At 38.7% G+C, this 19,208-nt stretch overlaps 1 protein-coding gene across 1 annotated transcript in view; it reads left to right on the forward strand.

Moving 5' to 3' along the window:
- Positions 1 to 8,631: 8,631 nt before the first annotated feature.
- Positions 8,632 to 19,208, forward strand: part of SNX2 (sorting nexin 2) — a 30,591-nt gene continuing 20,014 nt past the window's right edge. Inside the window, exons 1-2 of the mRNA XM_056514667.1 lie at positions 8,632 to 8,776; positions 16,781 to 16,898. Coding sequence (XP_056370642.1) covers positions 8,669 to 8,776; positions 16,781 to 16,898 — 226 coding nt within the window. The 5' untranslated portion in view covers positions 8,632 to 8,668. The remainder of the gene's footprint in view (positions 8,777 to 16,780; positions 16,899 to 19,208) is intronic.

Here is a 19,208-nt window from a genome sequence, read left to right on the forward strand (position 1 = left end):
TTTTGATGTCTCTAGAAAACAGGTACCTGGAGGACCTTGGGTATGTGAAGTAAATTTTTAGATAAAAAAAGCATGAAACTGATGTCACTGCATGTCTGTGAAAATCAGAGTTGTATACATTGCCATTCTAATTATGCTACTGAAAAAACTTAGCCAAACATAGATTAGAGGAACAGCCACAACAAACAAAGCTATGGTCTTATCCCAACCACTAAAAAAATTGTTATCCAAAACAAATATAGGGTAAATCTTCCAAATTTCAACAACCAGATCATTTATATTTTAAAATTTGAAGACTAATTAACCTTATAAGTATTTAAGTTGATTTTGCTGGTGACACTACATCACATGAATGTCAAAGCCTTTCTGAAAATTTCAACTTCTATGTCTAGATCCAGATTTGAGTACTGAGCCATATCTATTTAATTTTGAAAGATCTAAAGTTACTGCAACTGAAAAATAGTTCAATTATTAGACAAGACATAATAAATTTTCTCTAAACATGAATCTTGATTCTTAGTAATTGTTCCAAAACCATCATGTTCTCTTCCCCTCTACTCACATGTGCTATTCATTCCTTATGTGCTATACAAGAGATATATGATAGTTTTGGTCCTATGTCTCTGTCACCAAGTCCAAATGGGAGTTGTTTTCAGACCACCTGAGACAAAAATCAGACAGGGTTTTTGGAGTGCAAACCCAGCTGTATCCTGCCTGGTGTGCCAAAATAATTTTTAACTGTGCCTCTCAGCTGTCTGGTTCAGTCAGCAATAACCTCCCATAGGAGAGGGCAATAAAAAACAGAGCACAAGTGCATCCTCTGATAACACAAAAGAAGCTGGGCCAAACTTAAGCTGAGCCAGGTGAGACATTTGCCCAGAGCAGGAACTGCTTCCAAGCCATGCCTTGAACAGCTGGTAGCCACCAAGCGATTCCCAGCGTGTGGATCTTTTTTTTGTTTGATCATTCATCTGATGGGTTCCAACAGCAATCACTCCCACTGGCACAGCAGGCAGGTCCACCGAGGCAGAGACAGCTCCCAGGTGAGCAGCTGGAGAAATGGCTTTGTGACACCACAGATCCAACACCTCTTGAAGAAAAAACGCTTAAAAACAGCACATATTTTGTAGAAATTCAGTTGGTCTGTGAAGAGGAAGGTGCATGTGTTTCTTGGAAGAAAGTATTCAAAATCTTCAAGGATATAAAATGTATTAAAATAATTAGTTCCAGGGACTGGTTGTGGTTGTTGTTCTAGAGAAATCAGCATGTCAGCTGTTTCTGATCTGTATTCCTAGAATCAGGCAGGAAGTCAGAGGCTGCTCTTCCTTCTTCCATTTTAATCTTAGAATTGCAAAAAAAGGAGGAACTGAGACATCAGTCCACTATCTTTCTATTATTGTTCCAGGACACTAGCAATGACAGGAAGAGAACTTAGTGATCTCCAGGAGAAGAGTTTTTTGTTTGAATTGAATTGAATATTTATATTTTTCTCAGATATTTATGCTTGTTTCTCTTTTGACTGATATATACATAACACATATATTGATAGATACACATGGATAGACATAATTATATTTTGTATACCAGAAGTGTACATATAGATATTTACATAGTGTGTACATATATAATACTCAAAAGATAATATATATAGTGTCTATACACCACAAATATAGACCATACACTATATACAAATACTTATCTATATGCAGCGATATTTTTACCTCCACACCCTTTCATTCTCTATGTATTAATTTATAATGGCTTTTTCCATGTGGATATTCATATTTTAGTAAAAGATTTAAGATTAAAGCTAAAAAAGTTAAAATGTGGCTTGTGTCAAAGCAAACATCTACCTCAGTTCCCCAAGGAAAGGACCAAAGGTAAGGTAAGACTTTCTGTAAGTTTCCTGTATGGTCATTTAAAAGAGGTGCAAGAGATGGAGGTGGGGAATGGTGGGGGGGGGGGGGGGGGAGGTGATCTAAAGTAAATTGGAATTCCTCTTTGAAGGTGTGTATCTCCTAACTAAATGGGGATCATAAAAATGAGGATGCTTCCATTAATGGAAGTTCAATATCATGCTTAAAAATAGGTAATCTTTATTATCTGTCTTTATCTGAAAGGGAAAATAAGATAGAATGAGCTTCCTTATGGTAGTGCTGGGTTTTTTAAGGGTTGAAGTTAAAACAATCCCACTATGCGCTATTTGTGGAATACTCATGCTAGTATCACTTTCAGTTTACATAAAAATTATTCCTAAGCAAATTCTGTGATTTCATTAATTATCATACTGGCAAATCATATTTGTAACCTCTATTATTTAAATGAGATGCTTGATGCCCGCTTTTTGATATATGCATCACTAAATTAATCAAGGCAAATAAAATATATTCTAGGATGCAATGTAAAATATAAATAGATGGTTAGAAAGCCACATGCCTTATCCATAGCTGAATTTGTAGTTTATACCGGTCAAGCATTTTAAAAAATCCCTTCTAAGATTTAATTTCAATGGTTTGTTACTTAAGTTCCCATCTCTTCATCAATGGATTCCTCCCATCTTATGACTTCACTGAATTCTTGAAGCTGTTTTCATATGAAGAAATTTGAAAAGGTCTTTATTAACTTATTTAGAAACTATGTTGATTGCTTTCTCAACACTCTTGAGAGATTAATCTTTTTTTTCTTAGTCTGTCTTGAGCATCTGTTATCACTTGAATTACAAGCTTGTAGGAAATAGATTTTTCAAAACCCAAATTTATGCCTCCAGAGGATAAAATTAGCCAGAGCATATCGAAACAAAATTTGTCAAAGGAGAATTATGTTGCAAAGCCAGATTTTTGCTTAACATGTCTGAAAATATCTTAAAGAAAAGTAAATATATGTATTAGATACTGTATCAGCTCTAGTGGCAGTGGTGCCAGATTCTTTTGCATTGTTGTTTTGCAAGGTTTCCTATTCCTCGATGGGAAAGCCATAATCAACATTAAATTGATAAACTAATTGTTATAACAGCCAGAGACAGTGCTTTTTGGTGGAAATCAATTATGTTAGAAGTTTTCCATTTTTCCTACTTATCTTTTCCCTGGTTTGGCTATAATGTAGACGGATGCCCCAAGTCAGTTTACAACAAAATTGTAAATGATGCAAATTACAGCTGCATTTAGGCTGTGAAATTTGACATAAAGCAAATTCTGGTTCATGCATATCCACTGTGCAATTTTCAATGAAAAATTGCTTTCACAAACCTTTATCTTGTATGTCCACAAAGTAGAGAAAAAAAAATCTCTATGGATTAAAGGCTACACTCTGAAAGAAAATGACTGGAGATATTTGAAACAAATCTTTCTGGTGCCTAGCTCTCATAATCCATGCAAATGCAAGCATTTTGAGAGATATTTGCAAGTTGGAGTGTGTTTTTTGTTTTCTTTTATTTTAGGGCTCTGTTTCTTTTAAAGCAGCAGCAGACATGCACCAGTGTGTCTGGAGGAAGCAAGGAAATTTTTTCTCAGGCCAATTTTGGACTGAGTATTATTAATAGTACTTTGTCTCAGGTTAATTCTGCAGTCACTTTATAATTTTTATTATGATAAATACTATAATCAGCCAGAAAGCTACATTTAAGATTAAGGCTCATTAACTTACAGAGTTTATAATTTAGGATACGTGCATATGTTTTGCAGAATGAGATTTTCTCACCTAATCACAGTTGGTCTAAAGTCAAGCATCTACCTAAGTATAAAATTCTTTGTAATGGAAATAGGCACTCATCATTAAATTGCTCCTAGCATAAGAGTTAAAGATGGATAGGATGCCCAGAAATCATCTATTATTTTTCATTATCTCCTGCCACAGTCAAAACTAAGTGAAATTGCTTTCATTAGATTGCTGCTTTGTAGCCAGCTAAAGTTATTCGATGTGAACAGCACCCAAAATGCATATGAAAAAACTAAGGGAGAAATGAAGTGTAGGATTTTGGAAGGAGGTGTTGGATACACATGTTCTTAGAATTCCAACTGGTTTCAGAGAGCCGTTTTCCATTCTTTTACTTTCTGCTTCAAAATCTAGGTGAATTATCTCAAACCAATTGCACTCAGCTAGCTGAGAGGGACAAACTATTTAAAAGCACTAAACACCTATATAAGACCAGATGCAACAACTCCCTCATTTTGTACAAGGGAACAGGTGGAAGCCAAAAAGCTGACCTTCCATAATATCTTTGGAGGTCCTCTTGGCAACTCCCTGGCAATGATTTCAAAGTCATGAGAACATACAAAATACGTTGTGTCCAGTGTCTGGAATATCAAAAACGAATATTGTTTCTTATATATTACACAGATATAGTTGCAATGTCACCCTTGCCTTCTACACACATTTTATGAATGAATGAATTAATTAACCAGCACTATACTTTTACATTTTGAGAACGCTTTTAGAAAAATACTATGATCAGTAAAACTTGCATATATTCCTATGGCAACATCTGAAAGCTCTCAGTCACCTTGTGATGGAGTAGACTGGCATATATGATTATCAAGCTTCTGCTTTGTGCCAAGCAAACAGGGAAATAAGCTTCCCTCCCAAAGGCTGCAGACTTGGTGGAAAAATACAGTTGTCCAAAGGTTTATAGTGGTGAGCTGGAGTGGTTATTACACTGGTTTTTGCTGCACATCACTTTCATTTTCTTCCATGCTGCCACCTTCTCTACCCTTAGACTTCTTCCATGATTGTCCAATGAAGAAAAAATATGCAAAAAGTTCCTATGTCATTCACATTCTGCCCAACTCCCTCCTCAAATCTTCTAAACTAAGATCAGCTCAGGAATCGTTAACACTTTGAAAGAGAAAGACAATATAGACTTTCTTCATCTATCAAGTGATAACACAGTAATTTTAAACTCTCATCTTAGTAAATTCTACACTAGATGCAGATAATATTGCTGGCTGATAGAGACATAATGAGATGTAGACCTGGTTATAGGAATTCTTTTATAAAGCACATGCTTTCAGCAGGGGACTTTTGAAAATTCTTCTACAAATAGACACTTGGAAATTAATTGTTGGTTTGTTAGTTGGTGATGGTTTTAGTTTGATTTCAAGGTTTTTTCCTCTTGGAGCTGTTTTCATTATGGTTCTGATCTCCAAGTTCTCACTAGATTAAAATTTCCATGGACAAATTAGATGAAATTGAATGGCAATGTTACATTCATCACTGGTGATGCAGTGATGGTAAGAGTTAGGAGGCACTGAGCATTTCCTAATGTAATACCAGAAACTAGCTGCAGAAAAAAGGATCACCTCTGACCCCACTTCCCATCTGAGGAAAAAAAATGTTCCACAGTTTAAGAGGTATGGAATCCATTAAAGAAAAATTCCAGAGATCACGAGAAATTGATCAGATCAAGGCTTCCCTTACAAGAAACCTCTACTCCAACTGGAGGAACTTTCCAACATTAATTTTTGATGTGCCACCCAGGGATAGAACCAACTGATACTGTGCAATGACACTGACTTGCTTCTGACACTGTAGGGAAGGTCCAGCCTCCTTTCCTCACTGTTCTTTTTCTTGTGTCATCCAGTTTTGGATGAAAGAATTAAGACAACTCATGACATAAATATTAACAGAGAGCTCTAAAAAAAGGGTGTCAAAGAATATCCACTGGAATCAATTGATAGAAATATCATTTGGAAAACAGCTAAGAATGCACATGAATATTTGAAGAGAGTGATAGCTTCTAATGTTTTTATATCTAGCTGAAAGTCCTAGCAAGTCAGAGAATAGTAAGAAATGCATGTTGACTTCAGTGATTTGACATAAAAAACCCCTTGCAACAATTTATCCCTGATAAAATTAGTTAAAACTGATAAATAAAATGCAGCAGATGATCATGCCTTACAAGCTGCTTACCTTACATCATTTTGCTACTTTCTCTGAAAGCAGGAAAGCAGGTCAAGCTAGAGACAGTTTATAGTCATAGAAATATTTGAAATTGACTTAGTCACACACCACAGGTTTGAAATTACACGGTACAAAAATTTAACTGGGCCATAACTGAAAAAACTAGGTCAGGGAAATGAGATTAACAGCTGGTCAGAGCATGGTGCTAATAACACCAAGTTGGGGGTTCAACACCCATACAGGCCATTTACTTAGGAGTTGACTTGGTGATCCTTGGGAGTCTCTTCCAACTCAGAATATGCCAAAATTACTTGACACTTAGGAACCCTTAGTTCCATTTAATGTGATTAAGACTATGCTTCTCTCTATGGACAAAAGCAGATGACTGAAGAAGTGTTAACTTCAGGCAAGTGCATAGGATGCTGTTTCCAAGTATTGTCCCACCTCCATCCATTGTAAACCTTGATTCACATTGCTTAGAGCATATCCATCTTTATTTTGCATGTAACTTAATAGTTTTTTGGCAGATGGGCAGAAGGTAGTTAATGGTATAGTGCCTAAACCCAGATAATTTCTTGTAACTATTTCAAGGCATCAGCACCTCTGTGACCTGAACTAGGGAAATCACATGGAGCCATAATACTGTTGTCCTGTTAATTTTAAAAGCAATTTAAAATCAAGGAGATTATACTCCTGAGCGAAACCTGATTCTGCAGGAAAAAAGGAAGCTTTTTATTGTGTAAAAGATCCCAAGAGTATTTATGCAGAATACATTTTTGATTTCCATATATCCTCTTAAGTGCTGAACTACAAAAGCTTGCAGAGCCCACAGATGACCAGATGTACTGATTTGGAGGAGCTACTGGCTGGTGGGCCAAAACTAGAAATACCATTTTTGGAGGATTTTCAATGGCTTTCAAAACAAATCAAGAAAGTTTGGGACCTGACAATGGCCAACAAAGGGAAAGAAAGTGACACAATAGAGAAGAAAAGAAATAAAAGCCTACTTCTAAAAATGGGTAGGTGTAAGGCTACTACTGTGATATTGTGGCTTCCTGCCTAGGGGACAGACAAAACTGTTGGAATATTCAGTATTCTAGCAAAAAAAACCCCAAATCCTAGTGATCTCAATTAGAACATCCAAATCAATAAACAGTTTAGGTTTAAGTTTTTCCATCTCTAGTTCTAATGGGTATCATACCCTGAAGATAAAGTTCATCAGTGCCTGTGAAACAGGCAGTGACAGACCTCAGAAAAATGGATGTGAGAAGACAAATCTTTGCATCTTCAGTGTAGACTTGAGACTGTATATAATAAATGAAGTACAGAGCTGTTAGGAAGCAAGGAAAAACTATAACTGTGTAGTAAATGCTCCTTGGGAAGAGGGCTCCTGTAGAATCATATCACATAACCAGATAATTAAAGCAGGCACATATACACAAGTTCCACATGTAAACTTAGCTTTGGTATTTCTACTTCTACTGTTCAGCAGCTTTGCAGCTTAATTCATATCCATCTCACACAGCATTAGAGAGGTGGATTTATTGGCTGCCAAGAAAGGGGTGGCTGCAGTTTCCATTAGGATATGGGGTAGCTTCCTCTTCTCTTAGATTTTCACTTAGTGGCGTGAGGTAGAGTTGACAGCTCTTATGTATTTGTCAAATGACATACACATTTATACCCACACTGACAGGGATGAGGCTTGGCTTTAAACTGGGGTTTTTCTTTTTGCAGTAACACATCACAATCTCATATGTGATTGGCTTTCTGCAGTCATTCTAAATTTTCCTGCAACATTGTTTCCCAATTTGTTTCCTTGATTCCTTTTCTCTAATTTGGGTTCTTTTCCCACACTGATTTACTAATCCAGTTTTTCAACATTGAACCTCAATTAGCTAAAAATCCAGGTCCTATCACTATCTTTGGGTTATTTCTTGACCTCTTGACACAAAAGAATCCTATAATAGATTTCTGTGGCCACAGATCCCTTAGCCTGACTGTACTTACAACACTGTTTTGTATCAAATAAGCTAAACTTCTCCAATAGCTTTCTTAATGAGTGACAAAGAACAACCAAGCTAACTTAGGGAGTTCTGCTCTTTACCTCTTCTTGGGAAGGGTAAGGGGTTGAGGATGGAGATGGGGAAGGGGCTGTGGGTGAGCCAGGGGTTTGGGAAAGGGCTCTGGACCAGGCAGTGATTTGGGAAAGGCTGTGGATGAGGCAGTGATTTAGGAAGGGCTCTGGATGAGGCAGTGATTTGGGAAAGGCTGTGGATGAGGTAGGAATTTAGGAAATGCTCTGGATGAGGCAGTGATTTGGGAAAGGCTCTGGATGAGGCAGGAATTTAGGAAAGGCTCTGGGTGAGGCAGTGATTTGGGAAAGGCTGTGGATGAGGCAGTGATTCAGGAAAGGGCTCTGGATGAGGCAGGAATTTAGGAAAGGCTCTGGATGAGGCAGGAATTTAGGAAAGGCTCTGGGTGAAGCAGTGATTTGGGAAAGGCTCTGGGTGAGGCAGTGATTCAGGAAAGGGCTCTGGATGAGGCAGGAATTTAGGAAAGGCTGTGGATGAGGTAGGAATTTAGGAAAGGCTCTGGGTGAGGCAGTGATGTGGGAAAGGCTCTGGGTGAGGCAGTGATGTGGGAAAGGCTCTGGGTGAGGCAGGGCCAAGGGCGGGAAGCGCGCGCTGCCCCCGCCCCGGCCCGGCCGCCGCGGTCACGTGCCGGCGGGGCGGCGGGCGGTCACGTGAGCGCGGGGGCCGGGCCGGAGGGGAAGATGGCGGCGGAGCGCGAGCCGCCGCCGCTGGGGGAGACGCGGCCCGCCGACCTCGAGGAGCTGGAGGACGGCGAAGACCTCTTCACTAGCACCGTGTCCACCCTGGAGGTGAGGAAAACCCGCCCTCCGCTGCAGGCCCTGCGCACCGTGGCCGGTCCGGCGCCCTTCGGGCCCTCCCCTCCCCGTCAGGCCGCCGGTTCTTCGCTCGTGCCCGGGCCCCCTCGCTCCTTACCGGGCCCCCTCGCTCCTTACCGGGCCCCCTCGCTCCTGCCCGTCCCCCGCCGACTGCCCCTGCCGACCCGGCCTCCGGCCGCGGCCCCACCGCCCACCTCGGTGCTTCCCTCACGGAGGGACTTCCCTCACGGGCAGGGGGCTTCTGCTGCCAAGAGAACCCAAAACTCTTTTTTCCAGATACCGCCGTTTTCCCTTCTCTTATCCTCTTGTCCTGCTAGGGAAATATTCTTAGCTTACATCTTTCCAGTTTCGCTGAGGTATGTGTGTGTGGGGGTGTGTGTGTGTGGGTGTGAGTGTGTGTGTCTCCGCCTTAGACTTTGAGTGGATTAATAACGACCCATTTTCTTTGTTTGGCCTCTTTCCGAGCCTTCACTCCATTTCAGTTTGCAAATCTTGCAAAAACTTGTTTGTGTCTGGGGTTTCCTCCAAGGGAGCCGACGCAGTGCTGGACTGCGGCGGCTGCTGGGACCGGCTGGGAAGGAGAGGAGACAGGAGAAATGCTTGTGTGTTCATTCCTTACAGTGGGAACCTTCTTGGCACGTTTTTGTGGTCACGTTCCACCTACGTGCCTAGCCAGTATCTTCTAGAAGAACTTTACTCTTCCTGTACACAGATGCCCATTTAGAAAGAAAATGGTTCTGTTCCTCTTTTCCTGAAGAGTTTTCTGTCCCTGACCTTTACAGAAACAGGATTGGTGTGTGCTTTGATTTTGCTCTGGCTGTAGTCTGTCCCTAACAAAAAACCCTGCAGTATACAAAGAGGCTTTAAAACGTATTTTAAAGTCACTTGTCTTTTGTCAAGCCACTTTCTTTTTTTCTTTATTTTTATAGTTTCATAATCTGTGCATTGGTAGAAAAAGATCTGTGGAAAGAATGAACTGAAGGAATAAGAAATTATGTGAATCTGCAGTAGACAAGAATTGCATGAGTAGACTTCTGTGCATCTCTGTCTGACACAGTGTGTATTACTGGAGTCTTTTTCAGTGCACTGAGAAAGACTGCAGTGTAACACAAACAATGTTTTTATTGATGTAGTCTGCAAGTAAAGCTGCAGGAGATAAGATAGATTTAGTGTCCAAATCACAGTTACCACGAGATAGAAAAGTTACTGAAACTCCTCTGACTGCAAACACTAGCAAAGAAATGGGCTTTGTATCAGTTGCTTTGCTGCCAATTCCACTGTGCTGCTTTGTTTATGTACACAGTCTGTTTGGGATAGTGTCTCCAAGTAGAAAGGGGAAGCCTCTTTGCTTAAACAGAAGCTTTTAAAAGCTGTGTCAGTAAGCTTTTTCTGACATCAGCATTTAGGGCAGTGCGTTGGTCTTGTGATTTTCCTGCAAATTTGGGAGGAAGAGGTCATGAAAATTGACTTTGGACTTCTTACTAGCTTGCATATAAATGGATGGATTCAATGTGTAGAGTACCATAGTCCAGAGGGGAATGATTGTCTCATGGCCTAGTTAAACTTTTGTCTTGTTACTTTAATCTGGTAAATATTCGTGCATGAACTGATTATAAATAGCAGTGGGAGTTGTATAGTAACAGCAGAATGGTGTCATGCTTTTTGTAGTTAATAATGTATTAGTTTGCTGATACCAGAAGTGAGAGTGTGGCAAACACAACTTACGTGAGGGCTTTGGTACTTTGAAAGTGTTCCCAACTGGTTTATCTTGCAGCTGTCAATTTGCTTTTAGCATGATTAATTTCAGTCCCTTCCTACTTTATCTTGCTTTCATTCTCTTTGCAGTTCACAAAATGCATGCTGCACCTTTCTTGCCTGTAATGTGATTGTTAATATGGAAGCTATTTGAAAGATGTATTAGATACCATACAGCTTCTCCACTAAACAAAGTCTCCATTTGGAAAACACAGGCAAAGTTGCTTTTGACAAAATATACATTCAGTGTATATTGTGAATGGCAACTATGTATTTAAATACATGTAAATTTAGTTACTTCAGTGGCTTCAGATGAAGAATATTGTTTATTCCAAGTTGAATTCTCTAATTTAGAAAATAAAATAGAAAGATCTCACTGAGCTGTAACACCTTAGATTTCTGGGCTGCGGTGGAAACACATTTTAGGACTTGAAAATTTGCTATGTGGCAGAGAATGAGAACTCTTCCTGTGATCTTAGGACAACAATGAACTGGGAACCAGGCTGGGCAGCAACTTTTCTGAGCTGATGGGATGCTCATTTTATTGTCAGGTATCCACAGTGCCTATGTAGTAGAATGAGAATGATTATTTTGTTTTTATTGTTCCAACTGTATTGTGAGTCTGGATAACTGCCTCTCTTGCTTTCAAGGTTACTGAGAGGTTTCCCTTTAGCTGCCAGAGTAGCTTTCATTAGTGAGAATAGCCAGGATGAATCATGTAAATGGTTTAAGCCAAAATTGCATTTACAGTGATAATCAGTGGTGAGTTCCATTTGAATAATATTGCTGGTTATTATATATATGTGCTGGCATCTACAGTGCTCCCCTAGGTATCAAGTTTTTGTAGACTAAGTAGACTTATCTAAGTAGACTTATCTACTAGCTAAAATTTGAAGTGCATGGTTTTTGGTGGGGTTTTGATTGGTTGTTTTTGGTGTTGCTTGGTTTTGGGGTTTTTTTTTGTGTTCTGGAATTCACCTGTACATTATGAGAAGAATCACTCCCTATTATAAGTTTGATCAACAAACCGCTATTTTGCTGTATGTGTCCTCTGCTCCCATTAAAAGGGTCCACAAACAACTGTATGAAAGTAAAATTTGGTGACATATGTGTAATATAGATTTTCTGAAAATAATGGTGTGTTCACTATTGCTCTCATTTCATGGTTTCTGCCTTCTTCCTCCTCCATGCACCAGTCTGTGTCTCTGTCACCTTCCTTTTTCATATGTTGCACCATTTCTTATTTCATTTTCCCTAAATGTCTCACTTAGTTCTGTATTGCCAGTCTGTCTTTTGTGAAGGTGCTATGTGAACACAGGAACCTAGGCTGCCACCTACTCATTCAAACAGTATTTATATGCCCATACTCCTGTTTGTTGGTGGAGTTTTTTTAAATGGAAAAATACATGGAAGAACTTGAAAATAATCATTTAGTAGTAGATGTGGTATTTTATCAAGGACTGTAATTTAGGGCAGGGTGTGTAATAATCTCATTGCCTGTTGATCAGTTTATGTCAAAGATCTGCAATATCCATTTGGTTTTTGTACATGAGGCAAAACACTAGATAGCCACAGAAGTCCAGATGGCTTTAATGATATCCATTCAGTTTAACAGTACCATTACTGAGGAAGCAGTAAAGCTGTGGAATATCAGAGAGGAAAGCACTAAGTCGTTCCATACTGTACTATATCTTTACAGAAAGCTAAGTATCCAAGATTAATCTGTATCCAAGATTAATTGGTCTAATTCTACTGAAAATGTGTGAAAATTTCTCATTGCTTGATATTTAAATCTAGGCTGTAAAGGAAGTATGTGGAAATTTATTCTGATGTGGCTGCTTCCTTTCTGCTGCAAATGGCGCTGTCCTGCCGTTGAGTCTATTCTCTCTGCCCATTCTGTGATTTGTGAGCTCCTGTAACCCCATTTCACACCATGAGCTGGGTTAACCTGAACAACTAGAATATTGTGATGGCCACCTTTTGTCAGCCTTCTGTGTTCTGACTGAAGGAAGCTAGGAGGTGCTCATGCAAGGAGAACTAGTTTAGGGGGTACCCTACTATTAAGAGAAAGAAGGATGTCCAAACGTCTAGAGCTATAATTTCAGCCAGCAGAAAATACAAGATCTTCTTCTTGTTTCTTTGTAAGTCAGAGCTGTAAAATGCTTGGTTATTGCCTCCAGATGTGATGAACAATAAAATAACAGAAAATTGAGCTTGTTATTGACATTGTAAATTGGAATGGGCCCATGGGCATCTTACCAGAAACTTGTTTTGAGGAAAAACAAGACAGGATCCTGACTGTCTTGCATAACCGGACATTGAGTATCTTGGTTATTGGAGACTTCACTAAGCATTCAGCTCAGGACTTGTTCAGAAATTTCACAGCTGCATACATTTCAGGAAATGGATGTGTTTGTGATATCTTGTGAACCATGGGCATCAAGTAAGTTTAAAGTTTCTAAACAGCTATGCTATTTGTCTGGGCCAAGAGGTTTTTATTAATCTCATCTCCATTTCTTGTCTGATACAGATTTTCACTGCAGTAACTACTAACTCCTTTGACAACCATTTTTATCGGCCATTTTAGCTGGATTTTGTAGAGATAAAAAAGCAAGGTTTAGGTCCTCTCTTTTAGATCTCATCCCTAGAAGACTGTAACTGAAGCAGCTTAATACATTGTTTGCATGCACGGATGCTTTTTTTCATTTTTGAGAGGCTGGATAGCACTTTCTGATCCACTGGCTGTGCAGAATAATCAGGTTATTATAAATTATTTACCCAGTTTTTGATACATAACGTCTGTGCCTTGCTGGTTTTTTGTAGTTCCCTGAGGACCATGTCCATTTTGAAGAGAAGAAGCTATTCTTCGTTTCAAAACTCCTAAACAAGCTGATGCAGTGTTCAGACCATGAATGATTTTTAAGATGCTTCTATACATTGTCTTTTTCTTGTAAAGTCATAACTCTTAGTGAATGTATTTAATCCCATTCTTAATTCATCTTGTCTGAGAATACAGCTGTTTAGAAGGACCAAAGAGACAGAGAAAGATTAATAGACCAGTAGGGACCTTATTCACCTGCCAGCTTGTTGAATTTTATTTCCATCTGGCATTCAAGACTCCCCCTGGCATGGAAGAGAAAAGTTGGAAGGGTAAAAATGAGAAGACCAGTGGACAGAGGTGAAGAGAACTTAAATAGGTAGAGTAAAAGTAGCATATGCAAGCAATATAATGAATTTATTCACCTCTTCCATGGCAGGCTTGTGCTTAGCCATCTCCAGGAAGAGAGAAGTGTGATGGTGACTTAGGCAAATGTTGTAACTCCAGACATCCTCTCTGTCCTTCTTCACCATAGCTTTGGTGAGCATGGTTTTACAAGGTATGGGATATCCCTCTCGTCAGCTTTGCTCTTTAGCTTTCTGAGGTGCCCATAAGGTTTGTTTGAGTCCTTGCCATTTGCAAATATTCTCATATGGAATTTGGAGAAATCTGCCTGTAACTGCTCTACTAACTACAGCTCTGAAGCGTGGTATCCAGTGCAGAAATATTGGCTTTCTTTAACTGTGCTGTTGGACAGGATCTTTCCTGGCTCAGTAGCAGAAGGAGACTTGGTGGCATATATTTATATATTTATAGCACCATTCCTCCATTCTTAGAGGAATCTGTCTCTTTCTTTATAGTAGGAATAGCTCTGTATTGACCATTGGCTAACTTGTAACTTTAGGCATGCAGATATTTGCCATGGGTTGATCAGATTTAGGTGTTCAAAGTGAATTTTGTGCCTGACAGAATACTTCTGTGATTAGAAGCCAGGTATAGTCAAAAATAACCACTAGTAACCAAAACAGCTACTTCTGGTAAAACTAAGAAGGTAAACTGAGGGAATAGCTTGAAGGTGTAAGCATTCTCCAAGGGCTCTTTTTCATGATTCTTTAAGGACGAGCATAATTAAGTGTATCGCTCTTAAAAAGCTCTTGCTAATGTGTTACAAGGGTTCAGGAAGACTTTTCTTCTCTGTGACTGTATTAGAGCTGTTTTTCATAGCAATGACTTGACAAGCACAAACCTACGTGCTTTCTGCATCTGTGGCAGTGTGGGACTCGCTGTGTCCTGAAACTCCAGTCTACCAAAATGTAAATGGATTGTTGTTCAAAGCTGAATAGCAGCAAAACTTGTTTGGAATGAGTACCTATGGTGTTTCAGTGAAGAACTGCTTTTGCTCATAAAACTTTAAACTTCTTGAATCTCAAGCATTGAGAAATCAAGTATTTCCATGCTCTTCTGTTCTAGTTGGAATACAAGGTTTTGAACTTGCATGTTTACGTAACACTGGCTGGAGATACAGACCATTTCTTCTAAAACATTCTACTTCTGCATTGTGAAATTGCTTAAAACCCTCGGCTGTTCTGTGTAACGCATGTATACTTTCAGTTGTAAAATAGTGAAGCATGTCAAGTACTGTGGTTGTCTTGCGTTTGTAGCTCATTTAATCTAAATTATTGCAAGTCTTTTAATACGTTTTAAAATAGTTTTATCTCCTTATGACACTCCACAGAGTGGACAAAATATACCTTTATTACCCCAGAGCACGCTGTTTCCTGTGAGGTCGTTTTGGCATTTAGTTTCATATGAGATGAGAAGTATTCATGTGACTAGGTGGATTGGTTCCTTACAAGGTTATGAGCTCTACTGCCTACATACAGTTTCTAAGTTTTTCTTCTTTGATGTTCTTTGCAGGTTCTAGGGCAATATCCAGTCAAGAGTTTGAGAGACTTCTCCTTTTGCTATTCATCACTTTGATTTGTTTCTGGCTTCCCCATATTATGTGTGGCCTTTTCAGAGAGTGGCTGCTTTTGGCAAAAGGAAGGAGATGTGTCTCTTCTGTCATTTCAATGAATCAGTTTGATGTTGCAACCAAAATGTGGTTATGCTGATTTTGACTGGGTAGAGTTCATTTTCTTTGCAGTGCATGAGACTGTGTTTTTGATTTGTGCTGAACACAGGGGCTGATAATACAGAGATGCTTTTGTTATTGCTGAGCAGGCTTGCACAGAGCCAAGGCCTTTGTGGTGTTTGTGCTGCTGGTGAGGAAGTTGGGGGTGCCTGGGTGGTTGGGAGGAGACACAGCTGGGACAGGTGACCCCAGCTGACCCAAGGGATATTCCAGACCATCTGACATCCTGCTCTGTGCATAAAGTGGGGGGAAGAAGGACAAAAGTCAGTTATAAAGAATGCCTCTCTGCTAGGACTCTTGCCCCTGAAAATACAATCTGGACAGACTTTTTCAGTGACTTTTCAGTATTTTTCAGTCTTTTTAAAAAATCTTTTCTAATTTACAGTGTTCTTTCAAGCATAGCCTTAAACATACAGTATCTTTTTAATACATGCATGCATTCATGAATAAATATGCTGTTGTTGAAAACCCCTTAGCTAGCTATCCTGGATGAAGTTGCAAGAAGTGAGTTTTGCAAATTTTCTGGTACTGTAACAGTTAACAGAGTTGATTCTTTTTAAAGAAAAATTTTTCTAACTGATCTGAAGCACTGATCTGCAATTATGTATGTATTTATTTTGTAAGCCTGCTATTCATTTGATGGCCCAGTTTCAATATTGCTTTGGTTTTCCTGAGTGTCTTCAACAGGACAAGTTCTAGTCTTCAGTTTAAAAAATTGTATCTGTGGCAAGCCCAGCTTGCATGTAAAGTTCAATATGATCCTCTGATCCTCTGTGGCAGTAATCTTGTTGCAAAGGTATCAAAATTTCTTACAGCTCCAAGGAGCCTTGAATTATTTGGACTGCAAAATCTTCTCAGTTGTAGAACAAAAGAATGTCTTGGAGATTTCTTTATTGATTTTTGGCTGTGTACAAATCCAGATTTAAATCCAAACCTTTCTAGGAGGAACCTAATAATCAGATTACATTTGGCATTACCGATAAACTTATTCTAGATAGTTCTGTAGTTTATTTCACATTAATTAAACCTGAAGAAACTGTTGACTGTTTTTTCTCTCAAATGAAGAAATTAAAAGAACTGTTGACTAGTCATATCTTTTATTCATTGTTGCTGTGCTAGGAGTGGGAAATGGAAATAGCTGACAGGGTTTCCTTTCCGTAGTCTTCTTTTGCTTCTTTGTAATGAAAGAATGTTGCAATAATTCTTATGTACTGACACATGGCAACTAGTTCTCTTCTGATTATTTTGCTTTTTATTTTTTTTAAAACAGTCAAGTCCTTCATCTCCAGAGCCAGCGAGTCTTCCTGCAGAAGACCTCAGCACAAACTCCAATGGTCCAAAGCCAGCAGAAATCATGCTGGATGGTGATAGAGAAGACCTCTTTGCTGGTAATGCCCATTTTCTTCTAGCATGCCTGCACAAATCCTTTCACCCTTGGACTGAAAGAAATGTGCTTTTCTGAGAGGGAGGATTGAAACCTTATAAGTAGTTTGACAGTTGTACAGGTTTTTTCATGTGAAAAGTCTTGTTAGTTAAGTTTGTTTATAAGTTTCTCAGTGCTGTGTACGGTCAGTGTGTAGTGTGGGAGTGCTGAGCTGGTCACTAACATGTTCTGCTGACAGTAAGAATGGTCTTTATAATTTTGTGATTCAAAATGCTCAAATCTGTTTGTGTGGAAATGCATGACTTAAATTCTTTCTTGTTTTCTATTTAATAATCATGCATATGATCTTTTCTCCAGTTATAAAGAGAGAGAGAATTCACATTGTATTGCAAGTATTTACTTCTTAATACTCTTGTTTTAATGGAAAGGTAGCAAACTGACCCAGGGGACCAGTCCTATAATTTCACTGCTGCATGGTGGTGTCTCTGAGAGCTGACAGTATTGCACTTTAGAAAAAGATGTGAAAGCTCTGATAAGTGAGCTCTTAATAGACAGAATGCTTCTAAAGCTTCATAAATCAGTTGCTATTTTGGTGTCAGTTTTCAGCTATCCTAACATGGGTTATTGTTGCTGTCAATTACAGTTGTAGGAACACAAACTATTCAAGAAAGGAGGTGTAATATTTGGAATATTAGGTGCATAAGATGGTTCTGAATATTACATCTCAATATTACAATTTTCCTTATTACTTTGTATTGAGAAGCTGACAGTCTGCTTTGAATACAGTCATCTCATCTTCGTTGATTACCTGATTTAATCATTCCAAAACAAACTTTATAACCTTTATTCTGGGTTATTTTGTATAAGTGCATATATACTCATGCCCATTACATTTGTACTAAACTTCCATAATTTGTATTTCCATGTATTTGAACATGTTTGTTCATGACACTGTTAGAATGTATTGACTAGTTTAGTACCTCTCTGGAAATGTTTTAAGAGAAAAAAGGAATAAAGGATAGAGAGGTGATCTTAATTTTTTCTGCATTTTTTTTTGCTTTGTAACTCACAAAGACCATAAGTGTTTTAGTAATGAAGTTTTCTAGTACTAGTCAGTAATGTGGTTATTTAGCTTCAGTATATAAAGCCAGCTTTTTATAACCATAGAGCCATCTGGAGTGGATATTTTAAGAAAGCCAGTTCTCCTTTGGATAATATTAAGAAAAAGGGAGACTGGAGTAAATATTGAGGGGAGTCAGAAGGAAGGAACAGGTATTTGCAGCCAGATTATTTCAGCTGAAGTGAATGCTGTGAGAATAACACATGGAATTGATTTAATGAGTGTGGGTTTTGCCATGTAGGACATTCTCTTAAATGCTTACAGCACTGATATGAAGGCGTCTAACACTGTGTGTCCACCTCAGCTGAGACTGGTCTTTTAAAGTTCAATTTGTAGTACAGAGTGAGTCTAATACTCTCATATAGAGGAAAAAACAAATGTGATTTATGGAGCATGAGATAAAATGTGATATTTTTCGCAGTTTCCTGTTCTAAGCAAGAAGTCTGTATAATGCAGTTGAACCCAAGTCAGGAACTTCTGTGTTTGTCTCGCTGTCATTCTCAAAAGACATTTTGAAAAACTGTGTTGAATTTGTGTTCCAGTGCTGTGCACTCAGACATATAACTACCTTCTTCTTTCTTAGGACTGTTTTGCTAGATAGTATAGAAACAGCCTGAGAAAGGCAAGATGAGATTCCTAGTTTCTTGCTTCCAGCATGATTGCTTAAGTCTGGCTTTCTAGGAAAGCAGAATTCAATTTAAAAGTGAATATGACGTGGTTTTTCTCTGACGTGTTGAAGTTCCAAAGAGTCTTAACTTGGCACAGCTTATAGGAACACTTAAGTGGAAAAGAAATGAAGGTCCAGAGCTTTGTAACTTCTGTTGTTCCTTCATGTTTAATCACTAGACACTTAAAAATCCAGGCAAAGGAAATCCTGTTTATGGCTCCTGAAAGGAGAGATTGCCATTTTTCAGGGTCAGAAATAATTAAAGCTTTTCAGACTTGTAAAAAATGTGATGGTATGCCTCTCTAGCTATTGTAGACTTCAAAAAACTTTTCCATTGTTCCATCTCGTATTGCAACATAATGGAAAAGGAGGTGAAGCAGTACAGATTTTTTCTGCAGCTTTAATACAGGACAGAACCTGGGAAATGGTTTAGGCTTTTTTGATTATGCTTAAAACCTCTTTACTATTATGTTTCTGTGACAGCTACAGAATAATATGTGCAATATAGATATTCATTACCTTATCTC

This window comes from Oenanthe melanoleuca, chromosome Z (genome assembly GCF_029582105.1).
Source record: "Oenanthe melanoleuca isolate GR-GAL-2019-014 chromosome Z, OMel1.0, whole genome shotgun sequence".
Lineage (NCBI taxonomy): Eukaryota > Metazoa > Chordata > Aves > Passeriformes > Muscicapidae > Oenanthe > Oenanthe melanoleuca.